The 25,490-nt window shown below is 44.6% G+C and overlaps 1 protein-coding gene across 2 annotated transcripts in view; it reads right to left on the bottom strand.

Moving 5' to 3' along the window:
• PRSS12 (serine protease 12) overlaps positions 1 to 25,490 on the bottom strand; it is a 641,810-nt gene that overhangs the window by 442,018 nt on the left and 174,302 nt on the right. For both annotated transcript variants that reach the window (XM_078675945.1, XM_078675946.1), the window contains exon 3: positions 2,917 to 3,095. In XM_078675945.1, the coding sequence (XP_078532071.1) occupies positions 2,917 to 3,095 (179 nt within the window). The remainder of the gene's footprint in view (positions 1 to 2,916; positions 3,096 to 25,490) is intronic.

Genomic DNA, 25,490 nt, shown 5'->3' with positions numbered 1-25,490 from the left:
GCAATGTGCCAAGAATTGCAAATGGTTTCTGGTCCACCTTGAGAGTGTAACTGTTGACATACCTCACGTGATCAATAGATAAAGAGCTTAAACAAGCGCAACCCAGAGAGGGGCTTTGGCATTGCCCAAATGTTGTGTGCTTCAATTGAAAAAGAGTGCTTGTATTGCCCTTTGGATTTGTTAGAAAGCATAGGCTCAATACAGAAGGTTGTCTAGTGATAAACCAGTGATCAAGGTCCTAGCCATCAAATTGACAAGCATAATCTTGGACAAACTTGAAATTCTATGACTATGTGCCTGATAGTTACCTTGTGAGAACACATCTGTTCGACACAGGCGACCTGAACAGGTGCTGGTGCCAAGCCACTGAAAAGCTGTGACAAAAATAAGTATACCAGACTTATTTATGAAAAGCGTGTGCTAACGCCAATAGGCCTTTAAAGGAGGGATGGTGTTACACTGCATCAAAGGCCTGTGAGGAGGCATTTTGTGGAATGGAAGTTCACAGATTACTGTAGTAGGCAAGGGTTTTGGTGTTGGTTACCCCCACTGACAAACCCTAGAGGTGGAGCATTTGCCCTACAAGAATCTGTATTAGGGCCTCTTAGTAGTGATGGTCTTTTGTTTTGAGTACTGCTTTTTTTAACATATTTCTAATTTTAATACTGCCTAATGATAGCTCTTCACAAATGCCTATACTGCATAAACTAGTCCTGAGTTGGTTAAGCCAGTAGTGAGAAGCCAGTGATAAATGCTATAGACCTGGTTGTTTTAATGGGAAATGTTATCAGAGGTCATGGGTCTGATTTGTTTATTCTGAAACGCTATGGTAAAGACAATGAGCTTGACATATAGTGAAAACACATGCTAAAGCCATTAAGTTGTTAGGAGTGTATTGTTAATATACTGTGTTAAAGCCTGTAGACGGATATTGTGTTGCATGTAATCGCACAATTTACTAATGTAGGCAACAGTTTGGTGTTTGTTGGTTCCTTGGGGGTAACATATTTGCACTGTTATAATTATTTTTAGGCGCCATAAGAGTGACTGTATATTGATCTGCCAACAAAAGCTTTGTGCATATTGTAATTTTATAACTGTGTGCTTAATTAGTGGCTTGTGGGAAAGCTTATGCTGCATACAGGAGGCTTGAGTTGGTTGTGGCGTGAAGCCAAATATAAAGGCTATTGGCCTCGTTGATTCTTTGAGAACAAATTACATCGGATGCAACAGGCCTGATCTACCTACTATGGAAATTTACAGCAAAGGATGTAAACCTAACTTTTTTTAGCTTATGTTAAAGGTAATAAGGCTGCAAGGGTGAATTGTTATTGCACCATGTTAAAGTCTGTAGAGAGGTATTTTGTTATATGGAATCTCACAAACTATCTTGGTTGTAAGGTTTTTTTTATGGTTATCACCATTGACGAATCTTGGTTGCCAGGCCTTTTATTGTTGTATATCACCTTTGACAAAAACTTTGTAGACTCTGTTAGATAGAACTGAAAGGGTCTAGCAAAGATGACCATGGCAGATTTAGTTGTCTGTCAAATTCGAAAGACAACACACTCCTTCGTAAATAAATACATACATATACCTGCGCATAAGGCCTTTAGATTAGCCCTATTCTGCCACTTGTCTTTTTGAGTGTCATCCACATTCTGCACCACACTTTGACAACAAGCAGCTATGGGAATGGGCCAGCTCACTCACTTGGGCCATTGGCTTTGTTGGCCTCGGAGGGCACATGTGCACATCCATCTGAAAATAAATGTACTTTTGTGACAGGTTTGGAGAGCCAGTACCTTAGATTTCCATTTTATCATTTTATAGGACCCCCTTCATATCTTTCTTCATCCATTTTTTTCATTGTGTTTGTAGCGCGTCTTACATCAGCCCAGCCAGTGCCACCTGGCCACAGTCCACTCGTTTAATCTACAGTGCACCACTTCCCACACAACCATTCATCCCAAACCTAGCAGCCAAATTCATTATGTTAGCCACCTGGCACCCGGACATCATTTATACATTAAACATAATACCATTCCAAGAAGGCTGCCTAGTGCAATGTTACTGAATGTCCATCTCAGAATGGTATTGTGCGTATTGTATCAATGTTTTAACAATTCAAAATGATTAAAAGAATTGCTTCTAAACAGCAATGCAATACTGGAAATGTAAAACAATTATATACTATGCAAGAGATGAAGATCCGCTGCTATGCATATTTTATTTTTAATTGCACGCATATTCCCACCTTGTTAAAGCATCTGCATGTGTTCTTTCGTCTACTTTTATTCTTTGAATTTCTCCTGCATGTGCTTGTTTAATTGTGTTGTATTTTATTGTGGATACTAAGTGGGTGAATACAAGAATAAGTCCCTGGGTGCATGAATTGATGCATAAGTGCAAGGAATACGCATTGACTTTGCCAGTGCTTGTTTAAATCAGTGCCAAAGCCAGTATCAGAAGCCAGGTCTTCCGGCCATGGTCTTTGAACCGAGAAAACATTCCCATTGAGTACAGCTGCAACTAATAAATAGCATCTTGTGGGGACAAGGCGATGCCCAGCGCGAGAAAGTAAAGCAGCGTTGCATCCTGTCAATGGATCGAAATGAGTGCTTTAAATGGGCCGGTACTGTCCGGTACTGAGTACCAGCACTGTTTTACTTTGAGAGGGAGAGTGCCTGCACTTCTCAAGAGTGACGTAATACATGTAATTGCAGAGTACCGGCACTTCTCAGAAACAAGCAGGTACTCTGGTACAGAGTACCTGCACTTCTATTTTTCAATTTCAAGCTCTGATCGAAATGATAATCTGTGCACAGTGACGACGTGTTCTATAAAGGGATATACATCAGGAAAACGGTTTTCAAGTCAGAGAGAATCCCAGTTCTGTGAAAAACTAGTCCTTACCGTGCGTGAAGCTGCATTCAACCGCCGCAGCCGTATTGTGGGGGCATGGCCCATCCCGCCAGGTGTTTTTTTCACACAGGAGGATGTTTCCTTCGTCGCCTTGGCAACTCACATCCGACCAGTAGATTGGCATGAGACCCGCTCCAGAAAGTGATGCTTGCTTTGCTGTGCCTTTATCCCTGCAACGGAAAGCAAGGTTGTTTAATATGCAGTACTAAAGGTATGCGAATCCAGTCACCACAACCCTGCCGAGACAGCGGCTTGCGAATACATTTGGCGACAATTCACCCTTTCCACATGAAAACTTATTTTCAAAGCAGGCCTCGGGAGCTGGAAATAACGAATATAGCCATTAAGCACGTGCTTTCCAGATTTTTACATCTAGGGAAATAGTTTATCCCTAATTTTCCTCTAAATATTAGTTATTGATCGTTGTTGGAGTATTGTTTATTCCAGACATACTTAAAACATTTTTAAATAATGTGCTGTAAACTTGACATCAAGCCCTTGAGGCTGTTCAAAAGTACGCCAGCAGATATCCAACATTCTTCACTTTTAACATAATTCATTCAACACCGAAGCCGATTCCAATTTTCTCCAAGAAGGCTGTCTTAAAATGCAACTCTAGATGGCGGGGGATTATTTAAACAGAATTGTCCTCCACATGAACGCCATAGGAGTTTAAAGCCCGTCAGCTCTCCTGAAAAGAGCACAGACAGGCAGTTTAGTGTCGTGTGAAGGTGCACACTCTTTATACCGAAATGTGGAACGGAAATATAATGTTAAACACGAGGGCTAGCGAGTCAGCAGAAGACTGATCGGCGTTGTGTGAGGCAACGAAATCTGACAGATAGAAACACTATTGGAACAACTACAATAACATACATGTTAGTAATTGCCTAGAAAACTGATAAGGTTCGTGTGAGAGCACACATTTAGAGGGAGGTGTTTAACAACAAAAAATCCACAGGAGCGACAGGATGAGAGAGAGATAGCGAGAGAGAAAGAGGGCTGTCTGTCTGTCTGTCTATCTCACTATCTGTATGGCTCAGGGGAGTATTTCTCCAGGGCCCACTGTCGGCACTCACAGGCGCTCCCCTAGCTGAATACCAAGTCTGCCTAGTCTTGATTCTACCTCTCGTCTTTGTTTCCCACTGCCTTAATCTTCGAGCATTTTTAAAATTTGATCTAGCAGGTTATTTTTTATCTCTACTTCCTCACAGGGACATCTTAAGGATTTCGGGGCCCTTGGCCAAAGGTTTTTTGGGGGTCCCTCTTCTGAACACCTTTGAATTTATGATCCAGTTTTAGCTCTACAGCAGCATGCGTAAAAGCGCGGTGGGCGGGGCGGGAGGGACGTCGACAGATGAGGGAATAGGAATTATTTATTTATTTAATTTTCCCTGTTCCGCCCTCCGTCGATTTCCCCCTCTCCCGCCTCACCGCGCTTACCTGCACAGACCACCACTACTTTTTCATGCCCTCTTTGGCCAGGACACTGACAATGCACAGACACACTGTTCCAAATCCTAAATCTGTTCACATGGCTAATGAGGTGTTTTTTCAATATTATAATGCAGCATCCACTCACTAATATGATTGCAAATAATATTTGTGACCCCCCCATTTCTCAAATGTGCAGTCCTTTTTTATGGATGTTGCCTATCACTCACATTAAAAATAAATTAAAGAAAACAGTATTTAAAATAATCTGTATAAGATCAGGGCAGGACTCTCTACAGAACAGAGCTGGCTCTATAAGGACCACCCCCGAAAGGCTGGAGGCCCTGGGCCGATGATCACTTTGCCCATCCCTTAAAACGTCTCTGCTTCCTCTGCCTCTCTTTTCTGCATCTGTCTCTTTTTCTTTATGCCAAACTCTAATGAAAAGTAAGAAGTAGTCCCAAAAAACGAGAGCCAGTGCCTACCACCTGCAACCACCTCAACAAAATAAGCACAGATTATGAGAGGGAACATAACTCGAGGTTCAAAGAGTTCAGATCTGGCATTTGTGGTGTAAATTTCCAGATAAAGTTGAAATATATCACAAGAACTTGGAAAAGACAGAAAAATGAGTACCTTGTTTGCAAAATACTCAAGGAGAAGGCGGGGAGTTGGTCATTGGATTGTGCGGCGCGAGCCGCATGCTTTAGACATCCCAGAAGTTTGTGGGGTACTGACAGAATTGTATACACTAATGTGCAGCAAACAGCCACAAGTAAAATGTTCACTACCACCAAAACAATATACACAGACTGTAGAACCTACACTTCACTGGCCTTACCCCCTCACCAGACATTGAATTGCATTCAACTCAATCACTCCTATACAATCAAAGGCAGGATTGAAACCTGCCTGAGGATGAATTGTCCAAAGCTAAATGATCAAAATAGACATCCTACTCTGTGCAGGCCAACTCTTGTATGCCTGTTCTCTACCATATTTATTTCTCTGTGGTATTCTATGGGGATTTCTTCTATGTGGCATATTTATTCAGTCCCTTGCCCTCATTATTATTTAGAAGGGGGCAAACCCAAAAAATATTAGGGGAGGGCTAACCCAATTGACTTCACTCCAAGTTCCTAAGCACAATTTGAGCCATCGAAATATCTTGAATGTAAATCACGCAATAAACTTAATGCGAAAATATGAGAAAGACCTTATTATTATTTTAAAAAGTGAATATAATATCTTGGAACCTGCACTCTTTCTATAAAAGACTTTCTCTAATTTTCTTATGACAGGTGACCTGTGACGCACCCAGTCGTCTGTAATGAAGAACTGACATTGCTGCTCAACTGTAATAACTTATTACAGTTGAGTTCTGATGTCATAGTGCCTGTTCCCAGAGCAAGCAGTCAAGTGGAAAGCCAGGTCACAGAACATAATAAAAGCTGCAGTTTCAAAAACAATTAACAATATGTGGCTTTTCCTTCTTCTGTTCTGTTTTCTAGAATTAACAGTGATAAGCAGAAAGGGGATTTATGCCAACATTTTTATTTTTCCACGCTTTAGGTGATTATAGGAAGCATATAATCTCTCTGCATGTTTCTACACATTCTGAGCTACAGCGTTTTTTAAATCTGACTTGCATTGAACTGATTCTACAATCGTTGTGCAACAAATAAGTGCTTTTTGGTATGCTTAATTTTGTACTAGAGATTCTAATTGTATTTTTGCATTTACAAACATTCTATCTCTTTCATAAGAAAGAGCAATACACCAAGAGCCATATTTACTAAGCATTTGAATTGTCCTTTCATCATGCAAATCGTCCAAACGCAACGGAAGTGCCAAAGAGACATTTACAAAGCTACGCAAATCAATATTTTCATCTGCAAAGAAACATAAGGTTGTGTCTTGCTCTGCCTTGCGTTACCCTGTGAAGTGAGTAAACCTGGCTGGGGTTGAGCCAAAATGTTGCGCCTACCTAACCTTGGCGTAACAAGGAGAAATATCTTTAGTTTCTCTTTGAATCCTGTAGCACACATACAGAGATGAAAAAGCCTCTAAAAATAGTTTTTGTGCAGGAACGTATAACTTCCTGTGCAGAAACAATCCTGACCACAAGGTAAGCACCCTTGTTGTGAAAGTGGTTGGAAAGTGGTCGAACAGAAATTGTTTAAAAATCATTAAAATAATGCCCCTCTCCAAGCAACTTTACAATGCTCCAAGAAGTGTTCCCTTCCACCTCCTTGCTGGGCAGCACATCTGGTGCAGAGGTGGTGGGGAGAATAGAGGGTGCTACGCTTGCTCCATCCATGACAACAACAGCAGAATTGAACTAAAAGGCAAGTAATTTGTTATGTGCCAGCTCTATAATGGCATAACTTTTCATTATAGTGTATTAAATCATATGCATGAGAGGTTTAATGCACCACACATCCTAAACTGTTTTATTTTTTGGTGTTGTTCTCAATTGTGATGATGAAGAAAAGAGAAGCACAGTGAAATAAAGTATTTGCATAAGATCACACAATTTGGTCAAGTGGGGAAGCCAATATTGAACCCAGAATTCCCCATTTCGTATTGTACAATTCACCACTAGAGGAACACCTCTCCAATTTTACATCAAATATTAATGCTTTGGGTTTAATTGCTTGAGGGGGCACTTCACCGGACTGTGTTAAATAAAAACATATGTTGCATGGTAAATCAAGTTGATTTAGGAAGTCTTTCTAGATAAAAGCACAAGTTAAGGAAAGGCAGGGCACTCTGTGCTAAAGTTGCTATAGCTGACATCCCTTGTCTAAACAAAGAGACCGATTTCAAGAGAGGCATAAGCCTTTTATGGCTCAGTCAATGCAAGTACACATATTAATAAAACAAAAGAAGAGCCAGGGGAAGTGACAAGTCTTGATTGAAGCACAAGTGCAGAAATAGGCTACATACTTTTTAGGCAGTGTTGAAGGCATCCAGTGGCGTTGCAATAGTTCCTGCAGCCACCTGTGCATGGGCGGGCCCGAGAGCTCCTGGCTGGGTCCGGAGCTTTGGGGGTCCCCTCCATGCATTTTGCAAGGGGGGGAGGGGCTCACGTTTCATTATGCCATCTAGGCGCTTTTGCATTTTTGAACTGGGGTAATCATCAAGACCCGGTGGAGTGCTGTGAAAGTGGTCCGAGAGTAACAATTTGAAAAATGATCAACATAACACACCTCTTTTACAATTCTCATGCACTACCGAAAGTCTTTACTTCCGCCACCATGGCTGGGCAGCACCTCTGGCGCAGAGGCGGTGGGGGGAATGGAGGGTACTAAGTTTGCTTCACTAGCTAAAAAGCATCCATGGCAGACAGAAGCCTCAGGAAGGATCGGCTCGTTTTGGACTCAAGGATATAAAAGGAACTCAAGCAGAGCCACACACATTATCTAGAATGAACCCTCAAAGGCTCGCCCACATCTATTGCTAGTGATCATGTGAAAAGTCATGGTCTTAAAGTACATAGTTTTACAGATACAGAGCAGTTTTAATGGACTTTTTAGGGGCAATTATGAGCTTAACATTTGGAATGGGAATAACATGCAGAGCTCTGTGTTTTTTCAAGGTTGAGCCTGCAAGAGCATGCGATGTTGTTAACAAAAAGTGCCTGGAGTCTGCCCATTGCTTAGCATTCCTTGGCTTGCATGGCACTCTACTTTACAGCCGCATAATTTGTGAATGCAGGCCTAACATCATTTCCGTTCCTCTCTGTGGAGCAGGGACCAAGTACTGATTGATTCAACGTAATCAGTACCTGTCCGCTACTCCAGGCGTGACTGAGGTACTATTTGGTTCTGTTTATCTTTTAGTGCCCTGCAAAAAGAAGGGGCAGGACTGGCAAAAAGGACAAATAAAATTGCAAAGATTTCTTTTTTATAGTTAACTTTCTTGTATTTTGCCAAGTCTTCTTTTCTAACTTTGTTCTCATGTTTTCTTTTGTTTTTGCTCATGGGCACTGTTCTCAAAGGATGAGGATTATTTTATTGCAAAGCTAAATTGTTTCTTTTTCATGTGTAAAATGATGCTGTAACACATAATCATGTAGAACACCCCAAGCCACTTCACCCCACTCCATTCCACGCCAATCCACCCCACCTCATCCCACACTAGTCCACCCCTCTCAATCAAATCCACCCCAGAACAATCCAATCCATCTCACCCCACTCAAATCCAAAGCACTCACCTCAATCCAATCCACCACTCTGCAATCCTTCCAACCCCCCACTCCGGTCTGCCCCACTCCGATTCACCCCACTCCAATCCAAAACAGTTTCACCCACTCCAATCTAAAACAATCTTCCCCCACTTCAATCTGCCTCACTCCAATCTTACTCTCTCATAAACCAAAACAGTCTGCCCCACTCAATCCAAAACAATCTGCCCCACTCAATCCAAAACAATCTGTCCCACTCCAATCCAAAACAATCAGCCCCACTCCATTCTGCCCCAATCCAATCTACTCCAATCCGAAACAATCTGTCCCACACCAATCTTCTCCACTCCAGTCTTCCACACTCCAGTCAGATCCAAAACAATTGGGCTACTCCTATCTGCCCCACTCCAATCCAAAACAATCAACCCCATTCCAATCCACCCCTCTCCAATGTTCTACACTCCAGTCCAAAGCAATCTGCCCCACTTCACTTAAAAATAATTTGCCCACTCCTATCTGCTCCTCTCCAGTCTGTCCCACTCAAACCTGACCCACTCCAGTCCAATTCACCTCACCCCAATCCACCTACTCAATCCCAATTAACCCCACTCCAATCCACCATAATTCACCACACTCAAATTCAATCCACCCACCCCATATCAAATCAATCCACACCAATCCAATCCACTACTCCCTCCCGAATCTACTCCACTTCTAATCCACCCCACTCCGATCCAGTCCACCCCACTCTAATCCAAAACAATCTGTTGCACTCCAATCCAAAACAATCCGCCCCACTACAATCGAAAGCAATTTGCCCCAGTCCAATTTGCCCCACTCCAATACAAAACAATCTGCCTGACTCCAATCTAAAACCATGTGCCTCACTCCAATCTAAAAAAACCTGCTCCACTCCCAAACAATCCACCCCACTCCAATCAACCCTACTCCAATCCAATCCACCTCACCCTAATCCAATCCACCTCACCTCACCCCAATCCAATCGAATCCAGACCACTCTAATCCAATCCACCTCATCGCAATCGAATCTGCCCCAATCCAGCCAAATCCACTCTACCCTACTCCAATCGACCCCAGCTCAGTCCAATCCCCCTCAATTCAATCCACCCCACCCCAATTCAGTTCACCCCACCCCAATCCACCTCAATCCAATCCATCCCCCTAAATCCAATCCACAAGACTCCATTCCAATCCACCCACTGCAATCCACTCTACTCCACTCCAATCCACCCCACGCCAATCCAATTCCCCACCGAATTCCACCCCACTCCAGTCCATCCCTCTCCAGTCCACCCCACTCCAGTCTAATCCACTCCAATCCACCCCACCCAATTTCTATCCACCCCACCCCACCCCATTCCAATCCACCCACTCCACTCTAATCAACCCCACTCTACCCCAATCCAAGCCACCCACCCCAATTCGGCCTACCCCACTCAATCCAATTCATCCAGACTATCACACTCTAATCCACCCCACCCCACTCCAATCCATTCCACCCCACTCCTGTCCAGTCCACACCACTCTAATCCATACCACCTCAATCCAATCCACCCCACTCCAATCCAATCCACCCCTCTAGTCCAGTCCAATCCACCGCCTCCACTCCACTATAATTTGCTTCACTGCAAACCACCCTACTGTAATCAAATCCACCTCACTCTAGTCCACCCCAATCCAATTCATCTCACCCATTTCAATTTGCCACACTCCAATCCACTGCATCCAGTCCACCCAGTCCAAACCACACCGCTCGACTCAATCCAACCCACTCTTCCCCAATCTACCCAAATCCAATCCACCCCAATCTACTCCAATCCACTTCACCCTATTGCACGCCACTCTACGACATTGCACTCTATGACACTCTCTGCCACTGAACTCTACTCCCCTCTACTCAATTCTACAACACTCTTCTTCCCCTACTCCCCTCTACAACACTCCATTCAAACAAATCGAGACTACGACACTATTCCTCACCCACTCCACTCTAGGACACTCCATGCCACTAACTTTTCACCATGCTCAACAGCAGCCACTCTAGTGTACAACATGGAAAAAACATATTGCCAAATCCAATACCTTTTGTATAGGCAAGACCTATTGACTTTGCTAATGCTTGTTTAACATGTTTGTGTTCGCTTTTGATAAATCAACAAACATTCTCGTAGTCAGGTACAAAGATGCAGAGCCTTTCATACTTACGTAGCTCACCATTGCTGTGCAAATTACAGACAAGTTGTATGTAGCAATACATGCTCTTCGTACTATTAAGGATGTTCTCATTCTGGCTAGGTCTAGCGACACCTTACTCCAAAATCCTATTATAATAGGAAAGTCCACACCATCTAAAAACTGTCAGCGTCTGTCAGGGCAAAATGCGGGAAGACTATGGAGTCCAATTGCAGCAGAACATTTAGTCTATGTGGAGTAAGGTATATGGGTTGCAGGTAATTAGATTGCGTGTATTTGTAGCGTTTGTTATGCCATGTCTTGTGACCCTCTCCAGGGACTGTTCCTATTCTTTCCTTCTGAATGGTCTAATCAGTTCAGTTTCTTGTCTGGGCTGTAGTGCTAGTAATTTCTTTGTTACCATGGACCAGGTAGTTTGATATATCCTCGAGATTAATCTGCATCCGTCGAAGGCCAGTAGTGTCTTCAGCAGGTAGTGCATAAGTGGTTCCAATGGACCCGTTGCCCAGAGGGGATGCTTTCACCTGTTGCACCTGGCTCCTTGGCATGGTTTTCCTCTGTATTTTTTCCTCTGTTTTTTCTGTGTGCTGAACTTCGTTTTTGCTGGTCTACATGCTCTGGGCACTTTGTCACTGCTGATCAGTGCTAAAGTGGAAGTGCTCCCTCTATAAATTGTGAACATGAATTGGTGTTTCCATGATTGGCTTGTTTGACTTACTACTAAGTCCCTAGTACAGTGCACTGTGTGTGCCCAGGGCCTGTAAGTCAAATGCTGCTAGTAGGCCCGTAGAACTTATTGCATCCCCCACTCAAACAGCTTTGCAAAAGTTTCTCAGACCTGCTACTGCAGTGTCTGTGCCCAGTTTGGTACTGCCATGTTGACCTGGCAAGTGCACCCACTTGCCAGGCCCTAACCTTCCCTTTTCTTACATGTGAGTCACCACTAAGGTAGGCCTAAGGTACTCTTGTGGGCAGGGTGCAGTGTCTGTGAAAGGTAGGAAATGTTTTGATGTGTGTAACATGTGCTGATAGTGAACTACAGTGAATTTCGTTTTTCACTATTGAAAGGCTATCTGACCCATAGGATAGAATGGGAGTTCATTTATAAGATCTTATAAATATAACTTCCCATTGGGACAAGATAGGAACATGAAGCTTAGTATGCCTGAACTCAGAATATATTGATACATCTTTTAGTACGGATGATTTTTATTTTCTGTGTTTTAAAATACCCCTTTTAGAAAGTGGGTATTTTCTTGCTTAGCCATCCTGTGTGCCTCTGCTGGTTTGTGAATTGGCTGTCTGGCTTTAGAGTGACAAGGGCAGGAGATGTGCATTCACTGTAGACAGCCACTGGGGGGCGGGGGTAGAGGTGTGTCTTGCCTTTCCTGGGTGAGTCCGAGCTGGGCTGAATAGACCTGGGCTGCATTTAGAGTAAGGGGGAGAGATTTCCTTTCACCTGAATGGGCCTGGTCTGCCTTACACAAGGCTGTCTCCACTTCCTGCCGGGAAGCTGGACCAGAGAGGACAGAACTGGTTTTGACTGAGCACAGAGCCTCTCTGTCACCAGAGAACAGAGAGAAATGCTGTATAAATTTTGGGGCCCAGACCCCAGAACTTTAGATTACTTCTGGACTCAAGAGGAACCTCTGCCATGGAGAAGAGCTGGGGAAGCTGAAGGAGAAGTACTGCCCATTTGCTGTGTGTTGTCTAGGGTTGGCCTGCAGTAGCTGTTTCTGCCAAAAAGAGGATAAAGACTTTGCTGTGTGCTGTGTATCCTGCTTGAAGAAGATCTCCAAGGGCTTGAAGTGGAACTTGCCTCCTGTTCTGAAGTCAAGTTATCTTCAAAAGCTTTTAACGATCCATTGCCCAAGCCGCAATTTGAGATCATTAGGGAGCATGCTGTTTCAGGTTCCCCGCATTTTCAAATCACGAATGGGAGGTCGCTCGTTCAGATATCTAGCCTGTAAGAGATGGAACTTCGAATGGAACCATCGGAAGCGAGATTTTGACTTAAATTGAAAACTTACCTATTCCCTTGAACCTAAGTCCCGCATTATTCCTTTTCTCCCCTTGTGGTACTAGGTAGGTCTTGCTTGCGAGATGGTCTGCTTCCATAGCGCGGGGACACACTGTTATAGTGTAACCATGCGCTCTACAAATGGTTTTATTATTATTACCCGTTTCCGCTGCATTGCTTCTGTCCCACTGAAGAAACTGATGCACCGCCTGTCCACGGTTGGAGAAATCCTGCACTCTGAATCCCATGCACAGATCTTCGAGATCACTGCACCCATTCCTACGCAGTCCCTGCTGTGTGGCTACAAGAACCAACGCATCGTGGGACCGCAGCTGGAGAGACCAACGCATCCCTGATCCCCACACATCGCACTGGGGCTCCAAGTCTATAAGGACACCGGAGCCGCAGTAAGCAACCGAGGCATCGCCTCCTCGCACACTAAGAAACTGATGCATCGCCTCCCCTTCAGTAAGGAACTGACGCATCCCCTCCCCTGCCTGCCCGTAAGGAACCGACGCATCACCTCCCCTGGAGTAAGGAACCATCACATCACCTTCACTGGGTATAAGGAACCGATGCATCACCTTCCTTGCAGCTGTTTTTGTTTATGATTTTGACGCATCAAAGGTACTTTTTGTTGAAAGTGTCACATCTATAGTTTTCTATAAACAGAACTGTTTTTGCCTTCTAAGGATTACATTTTGATTACTGTAATGTGGATTTTTTTTTCTAGTTTTGGTCTTGTTTGGTTTAGATAAAGATTACGTATTTTTCTAAACTGGTGTGGTTTCACTGTGTTACTGTATGTGTGCACAAATGCTTTACACACTGCCTCTGAAATAAGCCTTTCTGCTCGTGCCATGCTGCCAAGGGGGTGAGCAGGAGTTATTTTAGAAGTGTATCCCCCTTACCCTGACTAGGAATGATGGTCCCTACTTGGACAAAGGTGCAAACCATTGCCAACTAGAGACCCCCATTTCTAACACCACCTCATCAGTGCAGCGTCTGACAGGAATTCCGCCATGGGTGGGCCTTCATTCCTGACCAGTTCATGTAGGTTGTGAGTCCTGCCGTCTGCACAGCCATCTCCTTCTATTTTGAGCACTGCTTTGGTCCACCCGCATCCTGCATTCTGTGAAGAATCCTGCGCCAGGGGTGTGTACACCCTCCACAGCCAGGGCAGGTGCATACAATGGGCAGAGGCGTGTCTTCCGGTCCAACGTTTGCCAGCAGCAGAGGGCTATCAATATAGCCTTATAGCCCGCCGTAGAGGGCTATACTGGCTATTAAAGGCCCTCTCCACCGTTAAAGGCCCAAGCTGAAGGCGAGGGCAGGCAGGAGCTGAAGGCGAGGGCCTTTAACAAGGGAGAGAGACTTTAATAGCCGGTATAGCCCAGATACGAATGGCTATAAGGCTTTTAGAACATTTTGCCACTAAAGGGTAGAATGTTCTAACAAAAAAGAACAAAGAATTATGGGAGCGTGAGGGGATTGGAATCCCCTCAGGCTCCTTGAAGCCTTTGTTCACAGCCAGAGCTGTGAACAAAGAAACATTGGAATGATGGAGCTCCAGGCTTATACCAGCCATTATAAACCCGGAGCACTCCATTGTTTTCAATGGAGCTCCCAACATTCCAATGTTCTAAAATAGTTCAGTGCTCTGCTCAACCCTCAGCTGTTCTCCCAGTAACAGTGGTACAACGGCCCTTCATTTGCACGGGTCCCCCACTTCACCTAGATCTGCTCTATGATGTTTGGCCATCCATCTACCCAGCCACTGTAGTTGTGCTGATAAGAAATATATTTAATAATTCAATGCTCCCAGCCTTATCATCCCAACTGGATGTCTTAGTACCTCCAGTGAGATCCAATATCTGCCTCCATATCAGAACATGTTACATAGCAGGAATTATAGTTCCCTGAACCAACTCTGTAGTATTCATAGGGGCAGGTTCACAAAAAGTATAGGACTCGTGATACGACCACCTTTTTAGACAGCGCAACTCTGGACATAATTGGGAGTTTAAGGGATCACCAGAATGCCACTATGCCTCGTAAACTCCTAGAACCTCTCCAAGGCTCTCTTCCCTCGTTTCCACTCTGGAATGATACATTTTGAGCCCTTTGTATTGGAGGACTCGGTGAGCCCAATCAAAATTCTATTGGGGACTAAGCCGCAAGGGTCCTCGGAACTCAGTGGATACCAGAAAGCACAAGATTTGCTCTAGTTAGTGTGTAGCACAGAGACTTTCCCCAAGGTATTCAGGATCCCAATGCTCCAAGGGACTCCTGTTTTTGTGTCTTGGAGGTCATGTGCATATAGTGAGACAATGTGTACAGTGTCTTGTAACAGTAGACATCTCCCTCTTCCCTTCATCCTCACAACGCAGGTATAGGTTTCCACCACTGGCACAAAGTGTATCCGAGACAAAGGACAGCTCTGCTATGTTCCTCTGTGGTGGAAGAGTAAAGCAGAGTGATTTACTAGCCCCAACCAGGACCCAAATTCACGTGGCACATAACCGCTCTCAAGTACCACCAATCCAAGTTATCAAATACCTTACGTAGGTATATAGAAAGTATCAGTGCTGTGGCGCGATATTGTGCTGGGTCGTTGCCCAGAACTCTGAACAGTCGTCTGATATTAAGGGAAGTGCTGTGTTGGAGAATGAAGCCTTTCTGGTTGTGATAGACCAGCGCATTCAGGTGTGGCCAACACTTTACTAAGGATTTTATAGTTTGTATTCAGCATTAGATAATGGTCTGCAAGAGGACACAACGAGGGCATCACCCTTGGGTTTGTGAAAGGACACTATGGGAGCTTCCCTGGTAGTGTTCAGCGCGAAGCCAGTCTCTCGGGCTCTCGCATACATCACAGCTGGTTTATGCGCAAGATGTGCTGTATACCTATGATAAAATTCAGTTGGGTGGACATCCATCCCCAGAGTTTTACCACCTGCCAGTTCTGCTATTGTGTCTTTGATTTCCAGCCTCCTGATAGGTCCTCCCAGCGCTGCACCTTCGAGGTCCCCCAGGTGGATCAAAGGTACACTGTCCATGAAGGCTTCTATCTCCTACCTCGGTACCTGCTGTTGCTCCATGTATAAGTTGCGGTAGTAGATGACAAAAAAGTCATGGATATCGCTCTGGGCAAACACTATATCTCCTGTCACGTTCCTAATGAGGGTGACTGGATGGCCACGGTTAGTAGGCTGGGTCAGCCAAGCCAGTATCCTACCCGCCCTACCACCTTCTGCGTGCTTAGTATGCAGGTAGTCTTACAGATTCAGTATTCACTGCCGTTCTAATATAGTTGCATAATTTTCCCTCTCAACAGCTATTTTGGGTCTGACCAATAGGTCAACATCGACCATTAGCTCCTTCTCCAACCCTTTCTGAGCCTCCTTCAGTACAGGCCAAGTATTGGACATGCATCACTACATTAATTAGGTCACACGTACACACAGGCTTTTCCAGCTGGATATGTAGGTCGTAGACCCAGCAATAAAAAAATGTAAACCTGGTTTGCCCCATTCTGTAATCTCCAGATATCAACTAAGCTCCAGTTCCCCGCCCATGCTTGGAAACCGGCTAGTTTTACCAAGGGTGCATCTGCCAATGGCAGTGTCGGCCTATCAAGGCCCCCCTGGATTATAGGTCAACCCACATCAGCTGACAAAAGTGGCGTTAGCCTGCCCTATGTTTTGGGTGGAGAGACTACCCAGCAGGACATAGCGGCCTTCTTTGACTATATGCACAGTGATTTGCAGGAGCCTCTCCTCCGCAATGGCGGAGGATAATCACCCCACTACCAGAGGTTGATAAATAAAATGATAATAACACATTGTGATTATTGTTTTATTTATTTCTGTCTGGACTGCTTACGTCTAAAAGGAGGGGTGGGGCCGAACCATGGCAGAGAGGAGTACTGTGCACTTATAAGGGTGCATGTCAGTTTGGCTAGCGTCTAAGGCCGGCCAACTGACATGCGCACTTGTTTCTCTAACCCGGCTATGTTCCACATCTGAGTTGGAGAAACCCCACAGGCTCCCAAGTACAGTCTGAATGGCAAACGAGGCTGCTCAGATCAATCTAGGCGCTGCTCTCATGCAGAATTGGGTAGGGAGCCTGTGCCACTAGGCCCATCCACTTTTAGAGGAAAAGCAGGAGCAATGTGGAGCAGCGTGTAATTGATTTTTCTTATTATTTCCCAACCCTTCCTCTCCGTCCCCTTACTGTCCCATGCCCCTCCTCCCCCAGCTGCCCTATCGGTTTTGATTGGTGGCAGCGGCATCAGTGATTTGTTTGATCTGTGTACCCAGTTGAACCCATATCAATGTTCTCTGTGTGTAAGAGAAAATGTAGTGTGTGACTGGTGCCTCCATCTACTGTGAATTCTGGGTATCTCCTCACCCGCTAGATGTGTCTCCTGAAGGAATGTAATGTCTACTCCCTTACGCCATAAGTATTGCAGTATTTTGTGTCACTTCCACATGGAACCCAGCCCTTGGGCATACCAAGTGACAAAGCTGTATTTAACCTAAGTGCCATTAGTGTGGCGATCAGGCCTCCACCCTCCCATCAGAAGGCAGTCCTAAGCTTCAGTTCGACACGTGTGGTGAGCAGTATAGTAAAGAAGGGCATGTGTTCTGCAAGAGATGGCAACTCAATCATTCCAGGTCAGAGATGCAATAGCATTCTGGCCCAAACTATTAAGGGTAACAAGCATACAGTCAAAAAGAAAGAACTGTAACCAACTAGCAAAGAATACTCCAAAAGCTACTATCTGAGTGAGAAATTTGTGAGGTTGTGTGTCAAAGCAAGGCATCCAACTTCCCTTTTCTGCCCCCCCCCTCAATTCAATCATATATCCAGGGCACAAGTCCTAAAAAAAGAAGTTGGGGGAATAACCTCGTTAGGCAGTATGCAAGTGACATCACGGTGAGTGACATCATGGCGCGTGACATCACAAACAGGATCACAGGAATTGACACCACAGGAAGTGGCATCACAAGAAGTGATATCAGATCTTAAGCCTGCACATATATTTTTACCAGGTCTATCATGAGTACATTTGAGCGCATTTAGAGTTTACATGCAAACCATCCTGATTTAGGCAGAAGATTCACACTTTTGTAAGCTACACATGAAACAATGTTGCGTTTTGTTAGCGTAAAGCTTCCTTTACCCATGGACTGAACAAACTAACTGTACCACCAGCCTACTCAACCAGGCATAATATTCCATAGGCAGAACATTTCCAAGTAGATGTGATTGCCTTAGCTGTCTGCGCTCTCTGGAAGTGAGACCACTCCCTTATGTGAACTATTTTATTCGCTGGTTACCTGTGCTATGAGTGTGGGGTGAAGATGGTCGACATGGACATCTCCGGTGATGTCCAGACGCAAGTAGGCCCCACGCTTCGGAGGACCTCCAGCTGAGTTCTTCCTTCCTCGTCATTTTGTGAGTACTCTGGACGTCACAGTTGGGGCCATAATAACCCCCTCTTCTAGGTGTTCTCCAGAAGGTATACCTCACTTTTCCTTGTTTTCCTAAGCTTTTACTTTCACACAGGACTACGACAAGAGTTCAGACTGCTGGGGACGTGACCTTTATTAAACATACCCATACCGTCCCCTCTAGAGTAGATGAGGGTCTTCCGGTCCTGATGAAATGCCAAGATCCAACTGGACGATTTAGGGCATGAAACACGTTGACCATCTTCACCCCACACATATCACTCTGAGCTTAAGCAGGTATAATTTCCCCTCTTCAGCCACAACTTTTTAGTCAGTTGTTTTTACTCATAGCACAGGTACCCTCATCTCTACTCACTATACATACGCCTCCACACTGTTTTTTCAGCTTCACATCGGCAACTAGAGAAGACCTCCGGCAAAGAGCCCCCTGTGAGGCCCGTTGGGCATTGCAGGGCCGGTCTAACGAGGAGCTGCCGCATGATGAAGCATGACACCCTTCGGGGTGTGTGAGGGCTCTTGCTCCTAATTGGAGCTATTCCATTAGGAACACCTGGTATTTACTATCCACAGCCCCCTCTTTTTTTCATATTTCAGTGCGGGTTGCAGGGCACTCCATGGCTCGCTCACTCTGCAAATCTGTGTCCCAGTCTTCCAGCATAAGACATGTGGCTGGGCAGCGTTTCTTGGCACATCACAGCAATGCAGAGGAAGGGGTTCAGCAGAGTAGCCGGCTGGATTTCTTTACAATGCGGCCATCTTGCTGTGCAGCTGGCCATGCCCCCCTGCTGAAATTCGTGTTACCACATGGATTTCTGCTCAAAAATCCAAAGTTCGACATCTATTCTGTGGACATGTGGTTTGACCCAATACATTTGTCTCATGTAACACGTACAGTAATACTGAAAATTCCTGTTTCTAACCAAATCGGAATGAAGAGGCCACTCGAAATAAGGGGCACTGTGTACTTGCACATATTTATTCTGACATTAATTGAAGACCTCTTTGGCTGTTAAAGTATACTATGTGCGCATATTTAGACACCCAAATGGTGCGCATACCTGTTGGCAGCGTTAATCATGGGACATAGGCACCCCTATTCATATTGTAAAGGAAACAGGAAGCATGTGTGCTGACACTGTGTTCCCAATAATATATTTTATTCCATCTTTCAGACAGGAGCAAGATATTTTTTCGGTACATTGTTTCTGAAGGCTACCATTTCTGCTGTTCAACAAAATGATTATTTTCTGACAGGCATGTATATGTTGCTTTATGGTAACACAACAATGCAGCTCTAACCTTAGAGTTGTCCATTAGTGGGAAGAAACGTCACACTCTTCGCTGCATTGGAGCCACAAAGGGAGAAGAGCTATATAGTCTCCTTAGAAGAATAAAATGGGGGCCCCTCCCGATTCATAAGTTTGCCTCATGGAAAGCAACATGGAAAGGCTGGCAGACAGGCCATAACAACAAGGGTCGCATAGGGGAATGGGGCTCACTGGCATATGAATTAGCATCTCAGCTTTGGGGGAGCAGCATCACTAGCAACATCGATAGAACTCAAGGTAACTCTGCATATAAATTGGGACATCAACCAGCAATTAAGAAATCCTCCAGACAACTGAATTTCAAACGCAGGGCCTTTCAAGCAACTAGATCTGAATCTGCAAAAAAAGAACTAAAACTAGCGGCTAAGAGCCACACAACATTGGTCTGGCAGGTTAAACGCGAACTCACAGAGGCAAAATGGCTGAAGATCTCCGAGCTGCTTGCACCCAGCAAATCTCAAGAATTCTGGCAATACTTAAACAAAGTAATCCATGGGACCACCAATAGAGAGAACCCACTCGACGCAAGCACTTGGGTAACCCATGTAAAAACCCTTTACACCCATGACTCAAAGACAAATATAACAGAAAGTTCAAAAACCTTTGGGGATCAACCAAGGGAAGTGTCAGCTGAACAATGGATACTGTGGCCATTTACACCTCACCAGGAACACAGGCAATAAGAACCATTTTAAGAAAAATACGCCATAACGGAGCCCCTGGTCCAAATGGTTTCCCGGGTTCACTTTTTAGGGAGGACATTAACTTTTGGGCTGAAAATTTGGCACAGTTGAATGAAGAGTGTAGGCTCTTAGAAGTTGTCCCAGATTCCTGGAGAGGATCATTATTACATCCAATTTACAAAAACTGGCCAAGCACTGACCCCAGGAACTATCGTATGATTGCCTTACTGGATATTGAGGGCAAGGCTTACGCAAGCACTCTCCTGAATGAACTAACAGACTGGGTTAGCAAGGAAGATCTGCTTCCTTTTTACCAGACTGGATTCCGAGCAAGAGCTTCCCCCCTAGATAACATCATCGCCCTCTCATACTTAGTACACCAAACGACGGCTCATGGCAATCAACCGCTTTTTGCCTGCTTCATTGATTACACAGCAGCATTTGATGGGGTAGACTCAACATCCCATGGAAGAAACTGGCCAGCTGGAACATCTGTCGAAAACTGCTGCAGGCCGTCACATCACTGTACTCGCAAACTTGGGTAAGAGTCAAACTCTCAAGCGAATCTGCTGCCGCAAAAATCAACACAGATCATGGGCTAAAGCAGGGCTGTGTCCTTGCTCCGCTGCTTTTCAACTTATATACAGCGGACTTGGGTAGTGCTCTGCACGGAGCCACTTTAGCGACGCCAAGGATTGCGAGAACCAAGATCCAGCTGATGCAATATGCAGACGACTTGGTGCTCTTGGATCACACCAAAGTCGGCCTCCAAAAAGCTCTAACAGCACTCTCACACTATAATGCTAAAAAGAAGCTGGTCGCAAATCCAACAAAATCCAAGATAGTAATCTTTGGACGCCACCCGAAAAAGAAATGGATGAAATGGAGTTTGGGCCCATTATCACTGCATAGTATACAAACATATAACTATCTTGGAATTTGGTTCAGCGAAACTGGGTGCTCACGGGTCCACCGCCACAAGCTTAAGCAGAAAGGAAAAATGGTTACCTTTGCCATCTGTAAACTTCATGCCGTTTTAGAAAGCCCAACAACGACGGCTATTCAGCTGGTCTTGAGGGCAAAATTATTACCTTCCCTTAATTATGCAATACAGGCGTTTCCAGGCAACTTTGCGCAGGACCTTGAAAAGATCCACTGTGCAGCTTATAAAAAAATATTTAGTCTTCCAGCATGCACTAGGAATACTTTAATTCGGCTGGAAATTAACCTCAATCGACAATCCCTGGAAGAACTGGCGAGCTTGGCAAAATACTTTTACCTAACAACCGTGGGCCCAGAAAACTCAATGAAGATTGTTATAAACAAAATCTTACAACAACCGGGCAACCCGTGGTCTACTGGCCTTGTCTCAGCCAAAGAACTGCTGAACTTAGCCATTGAGAATTGGGATCTCAACATAATCAAGTGCACCACAATTAAAACTTCAATAAAAAAGCAAGTAAGATCATGCTGTCGTATACTGGACATCGAACCTCTGTCAGCTGGAGGCTTTCATGAGACCCAAAGCTCCCTTCATACATCACATGGCCTTAAACCGCATCTCACACAGCCAGTGGGGAGGCAAGCCCTACATAGGATACTAGCAGCCAGACTACACTCGCTCCCCCTAAAATATCTGTATCCCTCCGCGAAAGTAAAACCAGCCATTACGGAGTGTCGCCTCTGCTACTACAAGCTGGAATCGCTGGCCCACATTTTGCCATGTTTCCCTCCCCCTGCTGCCAGTCTGCCCTTACTACCTAGGGCCCATTCTTCTTCAACTAGGGACACAGACGGCAAATGAGGCAGTTCAACAGTTATTGTTGCTGGACACAGTGAAGCATATGGCCAATTTTGCTAGGTTTATTTATCACGCCCACCAAGCCCTTATGGACAGGCCAACCTTGGCACTACCCGGGACCCAATTGGCGGAGGGTCCGACACAGGCTGGCCTCCACTGAAACTTCGCTTTGCCGCATTAAAAGGAACTATATTAACTGCATTAAAAAAAAAAAAACACCAAATGGTGGTTTTTAGGAATTGAAGAAATATTATTCTATTTTAACTATTTCTTTTACATTGATTGTCTTTTTGTATTGGTTTTTATTAATCACACAAATAAAGTCATTGTCATTGTCTATGGTAACACAGTTGTTGTTTAATTGGTTACACATAAACTGTATTAAGCCAGAGAATGTCCTTGCTGGAGCAGATGATAAATTATTCCATTGTGTCAAGAGACGGTTTAGTTCAGATATAAGACTATAATAATAATGCATTTACCTAGTCATTCGCTCTGAGTTGTTTTAATTTTTATATTCTGTCATAGCAAGGTCTTCCATCAGGTGGCGCAAAGCAGTGTTGTAAGCACTATCAGTGGGAAAAATATGCAGTGAAAACGTGCAAAACCCATCCATAATGAAATTTGGTAGGCAGAAGATGTTTGCAAGGGCTTTCCATTTCTGTTCCACTGGGCGAAGTCTATTGATTTCAGGAGGATTCCAAGAAATTACAAGGTGACCCACGACGGATCGCGTCATTTTCCATTGTGCCAACCAGCGAGACTCATATTGAAATTGCATGGATGCCAAAACTGTAAAATCTCTTGGACCAGAGTGCTAGTTGGCTTTCACGTTCTATAGCAAAAGCCAAAGAACTGGCGTTGGCAAAGCTAATAAGTCTTGCTGATCTATTAGCTATGGATAAGTCTTGCTGATCTATTAGCTATGGATAAGTCTTGCTGATCTATTAGCTATGACAATAAGGGCCGGACTAGGAACCCAAAGCAGCCCTGGCAGATTTTGTCAGACCACGCCCCCCCCCCCCCCCCCCCCACCATCCACCCCCTAGGTTGTGTAGCAAGGGAGTGGAATGAGCGAGTCTGCCCACTATAAGGGAGGGTTTGTTGGTTCTTCCTCAAAGAAAATATGGAAACAAATAGCAATAATGGTGCATTCTACAGCACATTTTTAATTATACATTCAATTGTATTAGCTTTTAAAGCATAGCAAAAAATTACCTTGGAGTGCACCAGGTTGGAACACTCTCTATTGGGACAACTCAATGATTACTTCACTATCACCCTCCAACAGTGCCCTGCATCTCTCAATAGCCCCTCACTCACATGTATTTCATTTGTTTTATAGCGCCTCTGTAGGGCGTCGGAGCACTTTACAACACACATACATAGTGAAAATGTTACATGAGACAAAGGGGACTACGAGGTGTAGGTATTTTTAAGAGTGCTGATCTGGAGATAGACCAACTCAGGCTTCAAAACATAACACAGTGGGTTGGCTTTACTAATAAGAATTAATTTCCAGCCAAACAAATCCTTTTTAAGCAACATTAGGATAATGACAGACTGGGGAAAAATATGTTTCTAACCTTTACGATACAGTTTGCATGAATCTCTTTGATGGCAGCTCATAGCTCACTGAGCTAGATTACGACTGCAGTTTATGAAGTTCACGTTAACAAATAGATCTTTGTGACACAGCAGTAACCCACTGAGTTAGGCACATGAAATGAAGTTCTGTGATGTGTATGGTGCATGTTTTGCAGCAGGCATCTTAACCCTCTGCGCTACCTTAGATGAGTCAAAACTGCCACTAGACAAAACTCCAATCCCTCTCCAGCAGGAATATTAATCACCAGAGATGTCTTGACACTTTTATTGTTGCTGGAAACTGATCAAATATTTCAAAGCACAGGAAGGCTGGAAATGATAGTGAATGCTGAGTGAATAATGCTGGCCTGCTTATTTTGTTCTGGAGCAGATATTGCAGCACTGCTGCAAAACCGGCCCCCCACCTTTCCAGCCTCCCAGAAAAACGTTCAATGCCCGGTTCAGCTAGTCCGGCACTGATGACAATTTTGTTTTTTAAAGGAAATGGCTGCAGAGGGAGTGCATGCATGGCAGCCATTTTGTAATGAGGGTTATACTCTCTTCCCTCCACACTTTCTGCTTTGGTTCCCTTCATCATAACTACTGATATGTGGTAATTTACCTCTTCTTACAAGTGCTCTTGGCCCATCAACCTTGTCATATTGTTCTGTGTGATTTCACCTCCCATGCTGTGATGTATATTATTACTCCACCAGAAAGTAGTGATGCCGTACTCACCACATCGCTTAATACTGCGCAGTGAAATGAAATGAAATGATTACGCTCTTGTATAGCGCACGACTACCCGTAGGCATCTCGGCGCTTGCTTAGGGAACCCGTCCTGGTATTCCCCTGTGAGATACCCTGGCAGGGTGTCCACAAGGTGAAAGCCAGGCCTCCCGCCGCGAGGGGCCGTAGTGGAGATTAAGCAAGCTATTGCCCAGAGCCGCAGAGTGTGACCCCATGAGTTGAGTAGGCACCGGAACGAGAATTATCGAGTCCGTGGAATTTTTGAGCCCGAGACCTGCCGAGGTGGGGAAGTGAAACTTTATCCCCCCTACTGCTATGTGCACCTTCACTCCTCACCTTCAGTAGTGCTCCATGCATCTAAGCCTTCCAAGAGTGCTGCCCTATGTACAGCAATGCCCTCCTACCCCAGTAGCGCTCTGTGCACCGGCCTTCCAAAAGCTACTGTTTTGCAAACCTCACACATCTCTTTACATTGCTTCAGGCATATCCCCCACCACACATGGGGGCATATTATCAAGGACGGCGTTAAAATTATCGCTGGTTTAGCGGCAAAAAACTGCCACTAAAACGTCGATAATGGTCTTGATAATATGCCCTGGAGAATTCCAATAGAAGCCCATGTCCACACCAGAACATGGACTTCTATTGGACTTCTCCAGGGCATATTATCAAGCCCATTATCGCCGCTTTCGCAGCAGTTTTCTGCCACTAAACCGGCGATAATTTTTAACGCCGTTCTTGATAATATGCACCTTAGTACTTTCAGTGCATTTTGCCAGTCAATCACTAATGCTCTATGCACTTAACAATCCACAACCCCTGGACTGACCTACAGCTCGACATGAACCTCAGTATCTCCAGACTGATTTCTTGAGCAGGGGAAGCCATTACTTGAGTCTGGATCAGAGCCAGTGAACTACTGAGGGCCAGAGGATGAACTGAGTGTTGCAACGAGAGTGGAGAGAAGAAAGGTACAGAGTAAAGACTGAAGATATGGAATGGGGAAGAAATGGATACGTACGTATATAGTATTTCTATAGCGCAAACTTAGCCAAAAGGCAGCAGAGCACTGAACATGT

The sequence above is a fragment of the Lissotriton helveticus genome, chromosome 2_1, assembly GCF_964261635.1.
Source record: "Lissotriton helveticus chromosome 2_1, aLisHel1.1, whole genome shotgun sequence".
In the NCBI taxonomy this organism is placed as follows: Eukaryota; Metazoa; Chordata; class Amphibia; order Caudata; family Salamandridae; genus Lissotriton; species Lissotriton helveticus.
Note: the sequence above shows the minus strand (reverse complement) of the source record. Positions and strands in the feature narration are given on the sequence as shown.